Source organism: Bombyx mori, chromosome 10, assembly GCF_030269925.1.
Source record: "Bombyx mori chromosome 10, ASM3026992v2".
Classification (NCBI taxonomy): Eukaryota; Metazoa; Arthropoda; class Insecta; order Lepidoptera; family Bombycidae; genus Bombyx; species Bombyx mori.
In genome coordinates, this window is record NC_085116.1 from 7392972 (window position 1) to 7413485 (window position 20514).

At 34.3% G+C, this 20514-nt stretch overlaps 1 protein-coding gene across 7 annotated transcripts in view; it reads right to left on the reverse strand.

The window, feature by feature from the left end:
* Positions 1-16881: 16881 nt before the first annotated feature.
* Positions 16882-20514, reverse strand: part of NGR-A13 (neuropeptide receptor A13) — a 40650-nt gene continuing 37017 nt past the window's right edge. Inside the window, exons 5-7 of one of the 7 annotated variants that reach the window (XR_005245073.2) lie at positions 20306-20372; positions 19747-19808; positions 16882-17471 (exon numbers count right to left, since the gene is read on the reverse strand). Coding sequence is in view for 3 of the 7 variants with exons in the window: in XM_062670291.1 (XP_062526275.1) it covers positions 20313-20372 (60 nt within the window). In the remaining 4 variants the exon portion in view is untranslated. 7 annotated transcript variants of the gene reach the window in all.

Below are 20514 nucleotides of genomic sequence, written 5' to 3' on the forward strand. Positions count from 1 at the left end.
CGTTGTAGCTATACTGAGACCTTAGAACTTATATTTCTTAGTTCTATAGTACAAAATGGCATCCCCACCCTTCGCACCGGAGAGTATTGCTGCTTCGTGAAACCTACTACATAATATATTATAAAACCTGAAAACAATTATCCGTTTTTAAATTTTAAATTACATAGTATTTTTAATTAAAGTGAAGATTTATTTTATTTTTGATTTCATAAACAAGAGAATGAAACGAGAAAATGCTTCGCGGTAGAGATACGCGTTTCACAAGATGCCATACCACCAGTAATTATGCAAATTAGTATATTTCGTGGGTTTGATTGTTTGGCACATTTCGAATCAACGTTGATTCGAATACCCTATCTGTAAGTAAATAATATGCATTAAAATACCAGTAAAATTAATGTTCAAGATCTTTTGTTAGGACCCATAAATTAAATAGTAAATACATCATCAACTTCATCAGAGCTGAAGACTGGTCGTCGTCTAGTCCCGATCTTAATTCGCTGGATTATGATTTATGGTCAGTTTTAGAGAGTACGGCTTGCTCTAAATGCCATGATAATTTGGAGTCCCTAAAACAATCCGTACGATTGGCAGTGAAAAATTTTCCCATGGAAAGAGTGCGTGCTTCTATTGATAACTGGCCTCAACGTTTAAAGGACTGTATTGCAGCCAATGGAGACCACTTCGAATAAGCTTTTTATATTTTAAATTGTTTTATATTTATGTATTAAACTAACACACTGTAAAAGTAATAAATGTTATTTGCCATAGAATTTTTTTAAATTTTTAATTGTAACAGTATTTATGGCCAGACTAAGTATATATATCCGGCTGTTAGGGTTTCTCCTCTGCTATAAAATTATAATAAAGACAGCTAGACTATAATCATTCATATCGTCATACATTTTTAATGAAGATTTTGACTTTGGTATGAGGCGATCAAGAATCAATTGGCAAGACAATCGTAATTTATTTCAAACATTTCAGTACATCTTCAGTACCCACTATTAATAATCCTACAGCAAGTATTCAATTTCTTCTCTCGATCTCCGAATACCTTAAATTTCTTTGAACAAAAACATTCGTTGAATTTTAGAGCTTTTGAATTTGTAGATATTTGATTTCATTAACGTTTGATTCTTAGATTTGGTTAATTTAATATAAACAAAATAAATTCGCTTTGAGAAAAGTTTAGACTTCAACATCATTTGAATATTTCGTTTTATTAACATTTTTAGCATAGCATTTTCTAGCTCGTGACCGTATGGAAGACCTTTTGTTGGCTTTTATCCTAGATATATTGAAGTTTTATTTATTATTTCATAGACTTGAGACATAAGATCTAAGTTTTAATTGTTAGTGTAAACTAACAACATCTTATGTCTCAATCGTTATCGACTTTGTAACTCTTCAAGCCGGAACACATCACATCATAATTACACAGAGAAAGAAGCAGGATAACTGGAGCCTATGGGCACCATCCCCAAAGGTATCGCCCGGTTTCTCACATCGTTTCTACGCCAAGAGGGACCGGGCGAAGAATACATACCTACGAGTATGAAGAAGATGGCTTTTTTTTATTGCTTAGATGGGTGGACGAGCTCACAGTCTACCTGGTGTTAAGTGGTTACTGGAGCCCATAGACATCCACAACGTAAATGCGCCACCCACCTTGAGATATAAGTTCTAAGGTTTCATGTATAGTTACAACGGCTGCCCCACCCTTCAAACCGAAACGCATTACTGCTTCACGGCAAAAATAGGCGGGGTGGTGGTACCTACCCGCGTGGACTCACAAGAGGTCCTACCACCAGTAATTACGCAAATTATAATTTTGCGTGTTTGATTTTTATTACACTATGTTATTCCTTCACCGTGGAAGTCAATCGTTAGCATTTGTGAGTACGTATTTTATTAGAAAAATTGATACCCGCCTGAGATTCGAACACCGGTGCATCGCTCAACACGAATGCATCGGACGTCTTATCCGTTAGGCCATGACGACTTCATGGCTAGGCACAAGAAGCCTTAGCAACAGTAATTATATAAATTATATAGTGTTGGGTGCACACGCCTGCTTTTTTCCTTTGATACCAATAAGAAATCGGAAATTTACGGAGAAATTTTGACAATGAATAATGTTACTCTTTAAACTTGGCCCGCTTTGCTAGCTGATCTTTGATTTGATTTGATTCGATTGCTACTATAACATCGAAATCGTTCCAGCCTTTTCGGAGACAACGGGACTTTTGCTGTAAGCAGTGGCTTTTCTGTATCGGTGAAATTGCTGACGTTTATGAGCGATGGTAGGTAACCATTTACCATCAAGCGAGCCTTGAGCTTGTCTTTCTACAAGGGCAATAAAAACCATACAAAGACAATTCTACTTCTATTATATTTGAAGGTGCTTTTATTAGCTTCAGACGTATGTATGTTAGTATGTAACGCAATCTTTGAACATGATTTTAAGCCCCTTCAAAACGTTGGATTAACTCGAAATTTGGCATGCTTATTAAGGACCGATGACGACTCAATATTTAAAAAAAATGAAATACTACTAAAAAATGAAAAATAAATAATAATGTAAAAATCTCAAAAAATACCCTTTTATAGAAAATCCAACTAAAAAATAGAAAATAAATTTTAGTAAATTTGAATTAAAAATACTGTAAAAAAGCGTAAAAAGGGTAAAAAAGCCACGCTTTTTTTACAATAAAATCATTTTTAAATTTTTTTGTTAGATTTTCTATAAAAGCGTATTCTTTGAGTTTTTTACACTATTATTTATTTGTATATGTATTTCTCAAAGTTTTATGTTATATGTATAATTTATGACTGTATGTCGTGATTTTACACGTTGGGGTTTTAAAGTTGGGTTTTAAACTTCACTGTTTACTAACTATTTCATTAAAGCTTTTATTTAAATTTCAAAACTCCAATACCGAAAATTGAAAGACTCTTCCGTTATAACTAAATTCAGTAGGTTTTTGTCTATGTTTTTATTTTTAAAGTACTCGTTTTATTTCATCCGACGGTAAACTGGTTTTTAAAATAAAGGTGTTCTTAAATTTTGTTTCAAATTTTTTGTGTATAAAAAACAACATAAAAGCTATACAAATTTGTAGACGGTCACAAAGATACTCCGTATGAGTATGCGTAGAAAACATAAAACAATAAAATTACGAAGTGCCAAAAATATATAAATATGGGAGAAAAATATTATTATTTGAAAACATTTCTCATTGCGTCGAGATTAATTGGTAGTCATTGGAAAAGTTCCACAGAAGGAAGAAATGTTGCTTCTAGTCTCACGGGAAAACCGGATTTTCATTCCGGATTCATCAAGTCGGGGAGAAGTACTTCATTTGTAAGCCCTGTTACATCGTTCACGAGGTTCAGTAAAATTATTATTATTATTTTTTTTTTATGTTCACACAGAAAAGATGTCAGTACAGAGTAATAGGAAAATTATGTACAAGGGCGCTAAAAATTAAAATTATATTTTTTTAGTTTTTCTTTGTTTAATCGTGCTATTTAAATAAATCGTCACATTGATGTTGCATAACAATAGTATCTGTTTGTTTGAATAACTATGCACACGCTTCAAACTTGGGCGCTCTCGTGTATTAGCATTATGTATTGGAAAACAATTTACAAACTAGTATACCGTTGTTTACTCCCGTTTCAGCTCTTATAATATTGTCTGTAAAGGCAAAGCAAAATATTGATAGTACTGTTTTGTATAAGAAAAAATATTTCGTTCAAGTATGCGACAATCAATTTAAATAAAAATGCTATCTATATATTAATACGTGAAGCAAAAACTTTGTATCCCTTTTTACGAAAATTGCGCGGACGGAGGAGTATGAAATTTTCCACACTTATCTATATCTATACTTCTATACTAATATTATAAAGAGGAAAGATTTGTTTGTTTGTTTGTTTGTTTCGAATAGGCTCCGAAACTACTGGACCGATTTGAAAAATTCTTTTTCCATTAGAAGCCGACATTGTCCCTGATGAACATAGGCTACTTTTTTTAAATTTTTTTTTTTTTTGGTTTCATGTTTGTTTTAATGTTTCCGAAGCGAAGCGAGGGCGGGTCGCTAGTAGAGAATATAGAGAAGAAGTGCACAATGCTAATGTTTTTTTAAAATAATGCATAAAAGATACATTAAATCAATAAAGAAAACATTACACACACTACATACCATGACTGTATTTGACGCACACACGCATGCATACTATTTATTGTCAAACTTTTGTTCTTGACGTCTGTTGTCAAATTGAGAATAGATTAAATATTGTTTGTGTTTGTTAATATTTTTTATAAGTATAAAATACAATCATAATAGTGTACAAACTTACAATTCCAATTAATTATAGTCGAATTTCGACTACTGCGGGACCACTAGTTCTGTTTAATACTCTTCTGTTTTCATCATTTTAAAACGTTGATTCAATTTATTTCGTTGAATTGGGTCGTTTTGTTGTAACACAACGTTAGCCTAGTTTAAACATGACTATACGTTTTCGTTGATAATTACCCGCGTGTGTTACCCGCAGTACTGTGTTCAGAATCCATTTATGTAGATGTAGGTCGTATTTTTTCAAAACGGCATGCTCGTTATGTAAATTGAATTTCAGAGGTGAACTTTAACGCACAACATTTTTGCAGAATTTTTCTTCATAGTATCGTCACACATAATATGGTTCGACAGAGCTGAAGGAACGGCATACTATATTATAATATAAAATACATACTTACTTACTTTATTCATAGGTCTGATTAATAATTACAACAGCAATATAATTTTTTTAAGATTTTCCAGATAGTGATATTATTTTAGTTTACGGCAATTGAGTAGTAGTTATTTTAAAAAAAATCAAGGAAGGAAATTTTTCTGTAGCACCAGAAAATAATTTGCGATTATGGCAAAGCTATTTATATCTTTTTGGCGTGCAGCTTATCCAAACGTGAAAATACAAGCGCAACTGACATTTTATCTTTCACAAATTTGAGTGCATGGTAAACATAATCGTAAACCGTAACCAATTTTTATTACCTAATTAGCTTATTCTGAAAGACAACTATAACGGCGCTAAAAGCCTTACGGATGATACCAAGATATAGATATACTATAGATATAGATATACTATAGATATAGATATACTATAGATATAGATATACTATAGATATAGATATAGTTTATAGTAAATTAGCCGTCGCTATATAATAACTACGAATACTTAATTTATAGCCTATAACATAGTTTTATTCACTTCGTTCGCAAAGATTTAAAAATCATTGCATAAGTAGATAGACAGGGTTTGGTTTTTCTCCTTACTTTCTCGTACCAATGGTAGCTACTGTCAATTCAATGACCAGTTATTGCTTTATCTGTAGTATAAAAATTAGCATAAACATCATCGTCATATTATTTGTATGCTAAGACGTACATTGCTGAATATACTTGTAGAAGTTTTCTAACTTGCTCATAGCGGCTCATTGAACTCGGTTATCCGCAACCCATTTTACCTAGCTACTTATCTTATCTTCTTGTTTCTTTTTGAAACACGAAGGAACTCAGTGCTGTTATATACTTATATAAGTAGTTTTTAGTCTTAGAAGTTAGGAGATATCGGATCTCAACGGATGTCTTTACTACTGTAAATCACCTATTTGATATACCAGAGTATAATGTATGGGCCATTTGTCTTCAATAGTAATAAAAACTTTTTTAATTTCCATTTGATATGTAAATTAATGAATTGGAACAGGAAGCTGTGCATTCATCGGTGGCGTTGTGGTGAAAGTTAAACAAATTCTCCAGGGTTACGATCTAAAATGAATTTGAAGGGTTCGGCCGCCGCTTATCTAGAGCTAAAATTGATGACTTAACTTGGACATGGGTTTTCAGAGATAAGCATTGTTACGATAATTCGTTTTTTTGGAACAAAAAAATCAAAATGTTTCCCGGAACAAAATGTTTTGCGTTTTGCGGTTAGAAACGAACTTTTTTAAGTTGAGTGCCATCTACCTTGAGACATGAGGTTGAAGTTTTGATTGTGTTGCATAGCAGCTGTTCCACACTTAAAACTGGAACGCATAAAGTCTCCGCAGCAGAAGTAGTTCGGATCGTCGTACCTATCTATACCTACGTAAGTATGACTTCTTCTACTACATCACATACTATTTCCCACCATTAAATATATTATTAATAATTCTTTTAATTATATTAAGACTTTTATTTAAACTTTCGACTTATATAAGCTTAATTTTCTAGAAATTGTTATTTTACTGAATTCCTTGTGCTTTTAGGAATTCAGTGGTCATTGCGATATTTTTGTATTAAATAGGTCACCCGTATCTTTATTGCGGTCACCACCGTCGACAGATTGCCGATTTATATTTTAAGGTAGCAGAAAACAGGCACAAATCATTATCAATTCGATCACGTTTCATTTCATTTTATTACGCTATTATTTTTTGGGAAAGCGCTTTTAATATTGCGAAAAAATCTGATATGAGACTTAACAACATTTATTACGTTACAAATCACAAAGGATCATTGACATTTAAACCGTAACATTGAATTAGACGTTGTCAAGTACGGTCTACTTAAGTAACTATTATGTTACTGCTTACACGTTCGTCGTTTAGATGGTTCTGTGAAGCTAAAAGATAAATTATAAATTATTTTCAAAGAATTTTATCACATTATTTTGCCACCAGTTAATTTTGTAAGTATTTTGTTCAGTGAGTCCTGTTCTGTAATTTTAGTCTATTTATTACTTTATTATTAAACTTTACTTTTAAATTTGGTTTCTAAAGTATGCATCTTATCAATTATTAAAGCACAATAGTTTATCTAATTAACACAAAATGTTACAATCTAACTCTCCTAAATATTTTTTGAGCACGTGAGCTTATTCCTCCTCAAACAGTTCGCGTTGTGATCTACAGTGCTGTTTTGGATTATGTGAACAATGCAAATTTAACGCAAAATTAAGGGAAACATCCTCTTTTGAGCCGACCCATAATTGAACTTTCATGGAAACTGTATGGCTCTAGGGTATGTGCCGTCTCTTTCAAAGTAGATCCGAACTGGCAGTACATATGTTTCGTACATTTGGGTTCGACGAAACTGAGGCCAAACAATTTCAGTGGTGTAGCCGATATCATCGTTTACCGATCCCTTTGAAACGTCAATATTGGACCGTAACGTAGCTTTTGCTCCAACAAATATTTATTTTTTTTTTTTTTTTTTTTTTTTTTTTTTCCTACCTAAGCTGATAGCCCTAGCGGCTATTTCAGCGTAACCCTAACTTTAGTAGGTGAGCTCACGGGGCTCAAACCTGACGATGTTGCTAACACGAACCCTAGCAAGAGTCGTGCTTCGCAGAATCTACCACCGGATCGGAAACGCGACCCACTGAGAAGATCCGGCGAGAAACTCAGTGGGCTGTGTCTGAGAGTTAATTTACTCGTCGAGCCCTTCGTCGCAAGCGACGGGTTCGACGAGAACGGTGACCGGTGCTTGAAGTACCTAAAAGCACCGTTAGTGGATCAGGAGGATCCGAGATGACGTGTTTAGGGCGACGTCGACTGCTTTCCATTCTGTCCGCAGGATCGGGAATGTAGTTACCGGCGGCCACGATGAGAGGGTTCTCGTGTCGTGCCGCTTTATCGAAGTGGCGCATGGACGCCGACTGAAGATACTTACTGATGGACTCTAAGTCCAGGTCGTCATGGAGGTCGACGTTCCTGACGAACCACGGGGCTCCGACGGCTATCCTGCAAAAACGGGATTGAATAATTTGAAAGGATTTTAAGTGTATGCGGGCCGCGTGAGCGAACACTACACTTGCATAGGTCATGACGGGGCGTATGCAAGTTTTGTAGAGTGTCACCTTATTTCTAAGGGACATTTTACTTCGCCTACATATCATCGGGTAGAGGGAATATTTCAAGTTCTGTAAATTGAATGTCTAAACTCTACGATCCGCCTTTTTGTGGCCATCAGAGATAGAATTTTTACCTACAGACAAGGTACAAGGGAAAGAAAAGTCAAATTCGCCATTTTGTGGTGGCGGCCATTTTAGATTCGGAAGTTTTGCATTATATACCATATTTAGTGGTAAAGGTTTTGCATTAAGCGTTTGATATATCAATTGATGGAGTTGAATAAATATACCGTAATGCACTACTTTGCAGCGGCGGTCATATTGGATTTAAAATTATATAGATTACACATAATTCTATTGACATCAGAACTGAAGCTATGTACCAAATTTTAGATTAATCGCTCTAGTAAACAAAGCAAGATAAAAGTTGTAATTTCAAATGATTTTTTTTATCCGTATTTGTTGCATACGATGATTTTATATAAATTGAAATTATGAACCATAATTTTTACTGATATATAACTGCAAAAAAACCGTAACAGATAACTGCGCCTATATTTTTATTTTTATGATGCGTACGGAAAAGTTCATTTACTAGGTCTTTTTCTATTTACTTTTACAAGTAATCGACTTCGGAAATACAACGTGTTTAATCATTAAACCAGAATGCCTTTTTGTACAGCGATTTACGTACCTGTTAATAAATTACGAATCTTCGTGTTTTTGGCTATTAGTTATTTGGTTTGCCATTATCAAACTACCCCGTCTATTTTGTATCAGTATTTGAAGTTTCAAGATTCACCCTTTTCAACCGTCAAGCCAGTTACTGTTGCAAAGCGTTTATGTGTTCCAATTAAAGAGGTAGGATGGGATATTACAACACAAATGGGTTTTCCATCTCATAGATCGTAGCGGTATTCACGTTTTGTGTTTTTCTATGGGCTTTGGAAACCACTCAACAGTAGATAGATAGGAATACATCCACCCAATGTGTTTTAAATGTAATAATGAAAACAATATAAATTTGTTTTTCATAAAAATTCAGTAATGTGAATGATGTAATATAAATTTACATGAAAAGAGAAATGTATTTTTTTTGCGACTATCTTCATACTGTGTGTGCGATGAGGAAAATTTTGATTCACGCGGATGTGGACAAAAAGCAAGTGCAAATGTAAAGAAGCCTTGCCTTTTTTAAATGACTACATAAAAGTGAAAAAATTAAGATAATTATCGATGTTATTTAGAATTTTTTTTTTGTAAATTTTAGTTCATCGTATATGATGGCAATAGATTTTTAATGTGATTTTTTAATGTTTAATGTGATGTGTAATTTTGTGAACATTTTTAATGTAGTTTTAAAACTTAGTACTTTTCCATCTTTTAACCAAGATTTATCTATTTCAATAACACAAACTGAGATACGATATCCGGACAGCGAACAAAACAAACAAATTGAAAACTTTTCTAACCATTAAATGTTACGCAACATTATAAGAGATATTGTGTGCAATAGCATTTTTGATCGAAGGATTCAGTAAACACATTTCAAATAACTCCATTGTGTTCTCTAATTCAATCAGAAAACGTCCTGTTTTTTTGGTATATTTTTTAAATCTCTGTTGATTTCTGTCTTTTTTAATATTAATATAGTAAATCAACTAATTTATTAATCATGTCATGTTATCAATGTCATTTAACTCTACACTTACATAGATATTTATGTTTTTTCCAATTCAAGATAAGAAATCTTAATCATAAGAATAAGTGAATGCCTCATTCATGCCTTTCGCCTTACAGTGTGTGTGTATGGTAAGAGAATTTTTGAGGAGTGTTATACTTAAATATAGATAACTTTACTAATGGTAGGGTTTCTTGTAAGGCGAACCTTCGGTACGCACTCTGCGGTACCGTGGGTTTCGTGGAGTCGGAGTGGTGGGGCTCGATGAGATTTAGTCGGTAGTCGGTTCTGCGGGGTAGCTCTTGCGTGGCTGACGCCATGCAGCGCCTCGTGCGCCTTTTTCAAGGCGTAGTCTCTCGGCAGGAGGAGGAAAAGGGAAAACCGGGGTCTTCCTCTTCTCCATCTTCTTCTCTAGAGGCGCCGGAGTTCGACATAACTCGGTCTGTCACCCCCTCGACCGGGTATCCGTAAATGAATTCCCCAGCGTTAAAAAAAAGGGTTTCTTGTAAGCCCGAACGGGGACGTTTCAACACTCTGCATTTTTGTGCCATGAGGCAGTAATGCCTTTTGGTTCAAGTGTGGGGCATCTATTGGACTATAAAACGGAGACTAAGAGCTCATGTTTTAAAGCAGATGACGGCATTCATGTTGTATATCATACATATACATCGGCTCCTATAACAACTTAATATCAGGAGGGCGGTGAGCTCTACCATCCATCTAAGTAATAAAAAAAAAGATTAACAAAATTTAGACGATGTCAGAGAATTTTACATAGAATATTCCATAAGTCCATAAAATAGTAAAGTCAGATGTTCTGTACTTGTTTAAAATACATGAAAGTATGACTACACCACTGAGAACTACTAAAATTGATTTAAAATCATGGTATTAAATCAATTTGTAGCGGATTTTTTTAACCATATACATATACTAGATATGTTGGATTAATGCTATTAATCTAGTACTTTGTGTTGCGAGCACGATCTGTGATTTATGAGAACATTATCCACATCAGACCATCTAAATTAGTCTTAAAGTAAACAGTGTCGTGGTGAAAACCATTATAGTATGTCAAATATAGCTTGATACGTGGAAAAGCTGACGTAGCGGTATTACTTCTAAAGTTTTTCCGTTCGTAAAATATCGGTGTTACGACGAACGATGTTAAAATATTTTATTTGTTTGCACTATGATGTCACTGTCGACTATCGTTTATTAAGCTTTACTTGTTTTAATCTATTTATTAACAAATTGTAGTTTGAAGCGTTGAGAATAAACGTTGAGTTGCTCTTTATACGTTTTTATTTATTTATTGATTAGGTAGGTGGACGAGCTCACAGCCCACCTGGTGTTAAGTGGTTACTGGAGCCCATGGACATCTACTACATAAGATCACAATTAATTTTACATTTGACGCAACTGCCACTCGCTACATTTTTATTGTAGGTTTCATATTTCGAGTCAATTTTTCTTTGTGCATAATTTTTTTGATGCATTGAAAACACGAATGCGAGTTAATGGTGTAAGATCTAATATTAACGCTGGCGCATATACATTGTATTTCAATCCATTGACATATAAATCTAGAGACACATTAGTTATTATTAGCTAGCTATATAATTCATACCATAAAAGCAATTACATGTTCCCCCATGTGCTCAGACAACGCGTATTAAACTTCATTACGTATCTCATTTGTAAGGTATTGTATCAAAACATTTTGGCTTTGTTTTGACACGTCGCAGCTAACGAAAAACAAGGACGTGTTATTCATTCGTGCTGAAAACGCTGTATTAATATTAAAATCAGATTCTGATGAAACAACAATATGAATCAAAAAACTCCTTTTTTAAAGTGCAGGTCTGCGTTTAATGAAAGGTTTCAATGAGTGAATTCTCAGTCAGTGAATCCGTAAATTGAAATTAAAGTGATCATTTGTGCAAGAAGAATAACATTCTTAACATTAAAATTCTAAAAACCAATGAATAGCATTAATTATGGCCAGTCAGCAAGTACGATATACACAACCCTTTTGAACTACAAGACTATCGAAATAGTTTTTTTTTCTTAGTTTCTCTTTTGAAATAGCACCGCTGTAGTTTTCGCTTTTTGGATTATTCTAAAATAGCCAATTGCTAAAAGCATATTAATACGTGAAGCAAAAACTTTGTATCTCTTTTTACGAAAATTGCGCGGACGGAGGAGTATGAAATTTTCCACACTTATAGAGAATATAGAGAAGAAGTGCACAATGCTAATATTTTTTTAAAATAATGCATGAAAATACATTAAATCAATAAAGAAAACATTACACACACTACACACCATTTATTTGACGCACACACGCATGCATACTATTTGTTGTCAAACTTTTGTTCTTGACGTCTGTTGTCAAATTAAGAATAATGGTTTGTTGTCAAATATGTCAAATATGGTTTGTCTTTGTTAATATTTTTTATAGTGTAGTTTTGGCGAAATTTGTGATTATAGAAGTATAAAATACAACCATAATAGTGTACAGACTTACAATTCCAATTAATTATAGTCGAATTTCGACTACTGCGGGACCTCTATTAGTATTTAATTAAGCTGATGCATTGATTGTTTCATTTGTAAAACGTTTTATATCACGATGGTTTTGCTCGAAATTAAATCGTAAGAAAAAAAAACAAGCAGTAGTAACATCCATATAAATAAATCGTCCATTTTTATCCATTACTGGATATTTGCTTTCCCTTAAAAATCTATGGATTTGCCACAAATAGTTTATGTCGTCTTGGCCTAAAGGATAAAACGTCCGGTGCATTCATATTTAGCGATGCAACGGTATTCGAATCCCGCAGGCGGGTACCAATTTTTCTAATGAAATACGTAGGTACTCAACAAATGTTCACGATTGTCTTCCACGGTGAAGGAATAACATCGTGTAATAAAAATCAAACCCGCAAAATTATAATTTGCGTAATCACTGGTGGTAGGAACTCTTGGGAGTCCACACGGGTAGGTACCACCACCCCGCCTATTTCCGCCGTGAAGCAGTAATGTGTTTCGGCTTGAAGGGTGGAGCAGCCGTTGTAATTATACTGAGACCTAAGAACTTATATCTCAATATGGGTGGCGCATTTGTGTTGTAGATGTCTATGGGCTCCAGTAACCACTTAACATCAGGTGGGCTGTGAGCTCGTCCATCAATCTAAGCAATAAAAAAAAATTACACTTTCATTGGAGAAACAAGCAGACAAGCTTGCGGGTGCGGAGCAGCGGCTCTCAAAGCTCATATACATCGTGACATGAATCAGACCGCTCAATTTGTGCCTTGAGGTCGAACTCTCAGCTGATTTGACACACATACTATTGAAAAATGTTAAAACCGGAACAAGTTTCATTGCAGAATGAGTTGATGATTATACCGACCGAGCACGGTTATAACGTCGTCTCGACACAAATATATAAATTTCGAAGTTTTTTAATCTTCATCTTCTTTCGAAAATAATTATTTTGTCAATCGGTCTGGTTTAGCTTTCGAAGGCCGTACAGCTGACGGTATACACCAGTTATTATCAAATAAATGATTGTACTATTATTATTTGGCTTTGTGATTTACAATCCAAGCACCTACTGCGATCACCGTATTATCGAAAATCTATTGTGAGACCCGCAGTAAATTGCTTATACGTACAAATCTGTTCGGCTCTCTATTACCTTCAGAAGCTTTGTCATTACAATATTATTTTTCACCTGAAAGGTTTCACCGTAACCCTTTGAGATCTTTGCACCATGTGCGTGAGCGAACTAATATCACTTATTTTATTAGTATTTTAACGAGTATTCGACTATAAATGGAACTTTGGATATGCTTTTGGGCGACGTTTGGCATTTCTGTAATGCGAAACTCTGTGTCTAAAAAAATAATAAATGTGTCGCTAGTAATTTAAGATAAAACAGACATATAGAATAGGATAGAATTTATAGTGGAGAAATTTATTGAAAATATTGATCTCATAAACAATTCAACATTTTCACTTTTACGTTATGCCGCCTAGGATTTGATTAAAAAATCTGTACAGGTGCTATTTCAAGATATGTTACAGTAATATGTCCCTTTTATTCATAGATTAAAACCGGGGACGTTAAAAAATTACATAGCCGCGTAAAAAAATTGCTGTACTTAACTTGATATGTGCGATATCATAAAAGTCCTAATAGGCCAAAATGAACGAACGAACTACTCATAGATACACCAACAATTAACCACACAAGACATTTTGTGTTGCTATCCATGTTTACCATGTCACATTTTAGTATTATTAAGATTTATTTAGTGATAATATTGAAGGATCTTTCTTTTAAGAGATCCATTTTTAACAAGTTTTAGTTTAATTTAAAACCACGTTTACGGCTTTACGTCTAGTTTTTTTTTTGTTTTTTTTTTACCTAAGCTGATGGTCTGCTGAGAGACCATGACAGTGTCGCCGGGCTAGTAGGTGAGCTAATAGGCTGAGCTCACTGGGCTCAAACCTGACGATGCTGCTAACATGAAGAGAGAGAAGTGCCGTTCTTCGCAGAATCTACCAACGGATCGGAAACGCGACCCACTCAGAAGATCCGGCGAGAAACTCAGTGGGCTGTTTCTGTGGGTTAATTTATTAGGCAAGCCCTTCGTCGCAAGCGACGGGTTCGACGAGAACGATGACCGGTGCTTGGGGTACCTAAAAGCACCGTTAGTGGATCGGGAAGACCCGATCCCTGTTGTGGGCGACGTCAACTGTTTACCATTTGGTCCACAGGGTCGGCTATGTAGGCGGCCACGATGAGAGGGTTCTCGTGTCGTGCCGCTTTATCGAAATGTAAGTAAAGTAAAGTAGTTTTAAGTAAAGGTAAGCCATAAATTACGGCTTACGTTTACTTTTACTGTTTTCGTGAGTCGTATTCGAAATGCCGGAAATATTATAATAGTAAAATGGCAATTTCGTATGACTCGTATGGCTCGTATGACGTATGGCTCGTATGACTCGTGTGGCTCGTATGACTCGTGTGGCTCGTATGACTATACTCAAAATGACTCGTTTTTAATTGCCATTTTACTATTAAAACATTTCCGGTATTTCGAATACGACTAACGACGACGACGAACGTAAGCCGTACTTTTAAGTAAAGGTAAGCCATAAATTACGGCTTACGTTTATTTTTACTGTATTACTTTACAGTAAAAGTAAACATACTTTATTCGCGGTAAAATAGCATTTATATCGCTAAGTTTGTTTTGTTATTAGTGTCCAGTTAGTGTCCAGTAACGTACTTAAAAGTAAAGGTAAGCCATAATATTACGGCTCGTATGACTCGTTGACTAGTATGACTCGTATGGCTAGTATGACTATACTCAAAATGACTCGTTTTTAATTGCCATTTTACTATTATAATATTTCCGGCATTTCGAATACGACTAACGACGACGACGAACGTAAGCCGTACTTTTAAGTAAAGGTAAGCCATAAATTACGGCTTACGTTTATTTTTACTGTATTACTTTACAGTAAAAGTAAACATACTTTATTCGCGGAAAAATAGCATTTATATCGCTAACTTTGTTTTGATATTAGTGTCCAGTTGCTTATTGCAGCTTAACATTGTCAGCCAATTAAACCCAATAAATAAATAAATAAAAACTCAAAGACGAAAACAATGTAAATGTCATGTAGTCAAGTTACGTATTATGAAAATGAATGGGAGCGGTTTCACTCGTTGAAATTATGCTAACAACATTCGTACGTTTCGTGACATAAATTAAAAACGAATAGGTGTGTCCGAACACAATCAACCCTTTCGTTCCATTGCCGTTTAAATTAGCGTACGTTTTGTAACATATGAGTATATAACATGATTTTAAACATGAAAAACTGACCGGGTGTTTTCTGCTAAACATGGTGTGCAATTAAGAACCATGCATAGTAAGGTGCTCTGAGGAATTGTTCGAGAAGATACCGGCATCTCGTTTTTACCATCGCACCGCCCGCCACCGGAGTAGATTTCATCCATACTACCTGGAGCCACTGCGGTCATCCACAGTGCGTTTCCAGAGGTCTTTTTTGCCACGTACCATCCGGCTATGGAATGAGCTCCCCTCCACGGTATTTTCCGAGCACTATGACATGTCCTTCTTCAAACGAGGCTTGTGGAGAGTATTAAGCGGTAGGCAGCGGCTTGGCTCTGCCCCTGGCATTGCTGAAGTCCATGGGCGACGGTAACCACTCACCATCAGGTGGGCCGTATGATCGTCTGCCTACAAGGGCAATAAAAAAAAAGGTGGCTGGTTCATATGTAGGCATCGAGTCATGCGACTATACTGTGATTCAAATTCCATGTCCTTCTTAAATCATGTTAGTTCACTGATGACTTTAACATTAAGCAAAACCAAAACAGGCACAATTTTACCCTCTGTTTGTGTGGTCACTGTTGTTTGTGGCGAGGCTTAGGGGACGCTAATGTCTAGTAGTGGACGTCTGTGGGCTGGAAAATATATTGATAGACTGTTGTTTTTTATCTATATTTAATATTATCAATAACATTTTCGGAAGTAGTTTTTTTTTTCATAATCTCAATTAAATACTAAAAGAGAAAAAAATAGACATAAATTGAATTTTAGGTTTTGAATTTGTATCGACGATACTTGAATTTCGGATATTGAGCGAGCACTAGTCTGCAAAACAATGTCAATGCTACCGTCCGTACATCTTGGCATCAGAGCTGGAATACTCAATAATATTTTAATACCAATTTTTTACATCGCAACACACGATTGCAGCAAAAAAAGCTATTATAGAAATATCCACCTCTGCGTTCAATGAGCATCCAGTTTTTAATGTATGAGTGAGCAGAACCCATGATATATACTATCCTAATATGACCTTAAAGTATATTGTAATAACGACGTGTGAACGCAAAAAACAAGAACAAAAATAAAAAAGCGACTGTTATCTATGTGCTGTCAAAAGGTAGTAGAACAGAATATAAATGACTAATAAGATAATTATGTTCGATAATTTCTAAACTATTTTCGCTGGTCATTTGAATAATAAAATGAAAGTAGATCGTTTACTTGACTAAAAGCTAAGAGTTGTTCTTTTATTTACGTTGATGGAATAAATGCCACCTGAGATGTTTGAAGATAGAATTGAATGCTAGTTCTGTTAACTACTACTACTACTGTGATAGGCACTTTACAACGTGTGGCGATGTTACTTTGAAACAGGAATTTCTAATTCTGGAAGGAACGGAAAAATATATGGATATTTTTCAATTATCATTTATTTACGACACAAATCATGCTGAAGTTATATAAATTACAATGTTCGTTTTTATTATCGTTACCATAACTAGATACGTTTAATAATGTTGAAATAATAAAACTATTAAACTTTAGACGTGACATATTTACAATTATTATAATAGGCACATAATACTATTAAAAATACATGGTTTTATATTTAAGAATGAATACAAATTTAATTTTAGACATCTATTTAAATTCGTTAAAGCTACCTTTAGTTAACTATGAAAACATTTACGGATACAAAACATTGATTACAAATATTCATTTTATTTTAAACATAAAATTGGACCCTACGTAATATGTATGTACACAATAATTGAAATTTCTTTCGAAAACTTTGATGGATGAAAATAGGTAGATTTACAGGTTTAATGTTTGCGTCGTGGCTCAAAGACGCAAATATTAAGTAAATCATCAACAATCATGTAACTAAGCAATTAACGATTGCTAAGAATAAATTAATCTTATTCATTAATCTAAGATTACATTCTTAATTAAAATAAAAATATGTTGCTAAAATTCAGCTACGAGCTTAGAGAGCGAAGCTACCTGGAAAAGAGACAGAATAGGCATGGATTAAAAATTAAATCGTAGTATTTTAATCAGTTTTGTAAAAATAATATATCGTTTTCTTTCAAAGAAATTTTGATTAGTTGTATTGCTGGGAGGCTTGTCAGTTTTGGTTAAACTCGAACCTGGAGGCTGTCAGAGAAATTAATAACATTACAAACTAAACATCTTCAAAGTGGCTTTCTGAAGTTTTGAAAGTTCAGCAGGAGTTTTCAGAGCTTTCGTACATTATGAAGATTTTTTCCGAGAAAATATTTTTAGAGGTAACCTTCTGGACATTCAATATTATTCTTATCCGCTTCACCGGATGTAACATTTACATAATATTTCGTAGCCCTTCTACAACTCTGAGATTTCATTACCATATAATTAAATGTTTTGGAAATACCATTTGTATTGTTTCATTGAACAGGCTGACGTAACAGAACAAACAAAGTAAATACTAAATCGACTGTAAACAACAGTCACTTGTGAAATATTTGGCTAGTTATTTCAATAACGAAGAACGGTTATGATGCAGTGAATAGTTTATGCATAGTACATCCATAATAGGTGTAAACAAAATGGAAGTATTATTACATTTCAAATCAGAAAGACGATTTATGTAAGTTAAGTAGGTACGTAAAACATTCGAAACTTATCCTTGATGTTTGTAGCACTAACAAAAGGCATTAGAGTAAAGTTCCATGAATACTAGAAGATTTTTGCACGTAATCTGTTAATGTTACGTGCCGCTATTACGGGCTCTAGATGGATAAATTGAGGTAGCTCCAAACACAAAGTTCACAAATCCACCTGTGACTAATGCGTCTGGAACATCCAATCCTTTAGTCAAGGTTACGTGCTGAATTAACGTTGCTTTATTAGTTCTAAATTCCAATTTTCAATAGTATTGTTACTGATTGTTATAAGTAAACTGTCTGGCCAACGGCAATCAGGAAAAGATAAGTTCAAAAGTTTCATACTGTGTTTATAGAAATATTGGTTTTTAGAACTCTTTGTGTTATGTGGTTACTGAAGCTGATAGACATAACGCAAAATATCGTCATCCAACTTAACACAATAAAGTGAAGTCATAATGTCTACCATGAGTCTAGCCGTCTAGCCGTGAGGCCTTACGGTTTTGCATTAGTAAATGCCGGTTGGTGATCGCCTTACCTTGGAAAGATACACAGAAATTGCTGCTATATACTGATTGGAAGCCCTTAGTCGTCTTTTATACCCAGGGGAAGAGATGGGGTGGTTCTATACTAGGTTAACACGATAAAAATATTTGTTTTCTTGCATTGTAGACAAGTAATGAAAATGATAATTGAGAGTAGAACCGGTCAATAAATGTTAAGTACAACATAAGTACAACAAGATTTTTATTGGAAAGTATTTATTATAAATCAAAATCATGATGATTAATTGCGCTATATCAACCCGTCCTACCAGTATGCTAGTAGTAAGTAGAAAATCTCGATGATTTTACTTCTCGATTCAGTCGTAATACTTCCAGAGTAGCTGATGTCTGAAGGATGGCAATAGACAGAAGACTGAACGAACAACTTAGATGAACGAGGGATCAAATAAAAGAGAAATAGAAGTGAAATCAGAACCGCTCGTTTTTTATCTTCTATGCACTTCTTTATTGGTCGAAGACTTGGAAACAGCCCATCATGAATGCATTGAGTATTCGAATTCTTGTGCTGGTGAGTGCCAAGAATATTTTTGTATACCCTTAATTGGATTGAGAATGAAACAAAGTTGACACATGTACTAGTGACTAATGGTATACAAATTGTTGATGCGTAAATGAGTTTTAGGTGTGTTTCCTTTTAAAATTATGTTTTTAATTGTTCATGCGGTGGTATGTTTTAACATGAACGTAATTTATAAACGGAATACGTAATTATGTAGATAGCAACTTCAATCCATTTTTTGCATACACTATATAAAAAATATAACGTTATATTTAAAGTGAAAAGAAGTTTGAATAAATTTTTAAATATATATTTTTTATTTTTTTATTGCCCTTGTAAGCAGACGAGCATACGGCCCACCTGATGGTGAGTGGGTACCGTCGCCCATGGACTTCAGCAATGCCAGGGGCAGAGCCAAGCCGCTGCCTACTGAAATACGATACGATATACCTATATTTACATTATAAATAAATACGATATACCTATATTTCAACTTCAAGTTTAGTAAGCTACACAAAAGAACATCTAATGCGATAAAAGTCGATCTAACTCACCTTTTGAACACTTACATGATACTCTCCTCAACCACCCTAATGAGGGCGGGAATTTGTCGCTAAAGCGGCCCAGTGACCTGTTTGTGACAGAAATAATAAATCATTAGACATTGCGACAACACTCGTAGTACGCAACGGTGCAATCCATCACCACACAGAGCGTGTCCACATTACTCAAATTAATTCATAACGATAGACATTTTAAATGTATTTTTAAGTGATCATTTTTGTCGAATATAGATAAATACCTATCTAAAAAGGTATTTATGTGTGTTTTAGATTCATAATTATTTGTGTATTTGGTAAGAACTCATGTAGTTTAGACATACACGAACGTAAACTGTTTGTATAAGAAAACCAAAGCGATATAAAGCGCAGATAGAGTTCTTTATAACGGTTAATTTTTTTGAAAAAATAATTCCAAAAATGCCAACTACATATATATTTAAGAAATATTCGGTGATTCGCATTAACTCCAAAATTTAGTAACGAATGAGAGAACGTTTAAGGTTCCTTCTCAAAAACGTAATTGTTTCAATACATCACAAGACATAAATTCCATAGATAATTTTACCTATTGGTCAGGATTTGTAAGAACGCATGCTCCGGCACACTTCAAAGTATTTTTCAAGCTTTCCTTTCTGGAAACCATTGAGAAATTATTTAAGGTATAATACAGAGCTTCAACAATTTTCAACGAAGGTTGAGAACGGCTTCTTTGGAATGTAGCAAAAAATTACATTTATATTTAGTTACTTATCATTATTATTGTATGTGTAATTA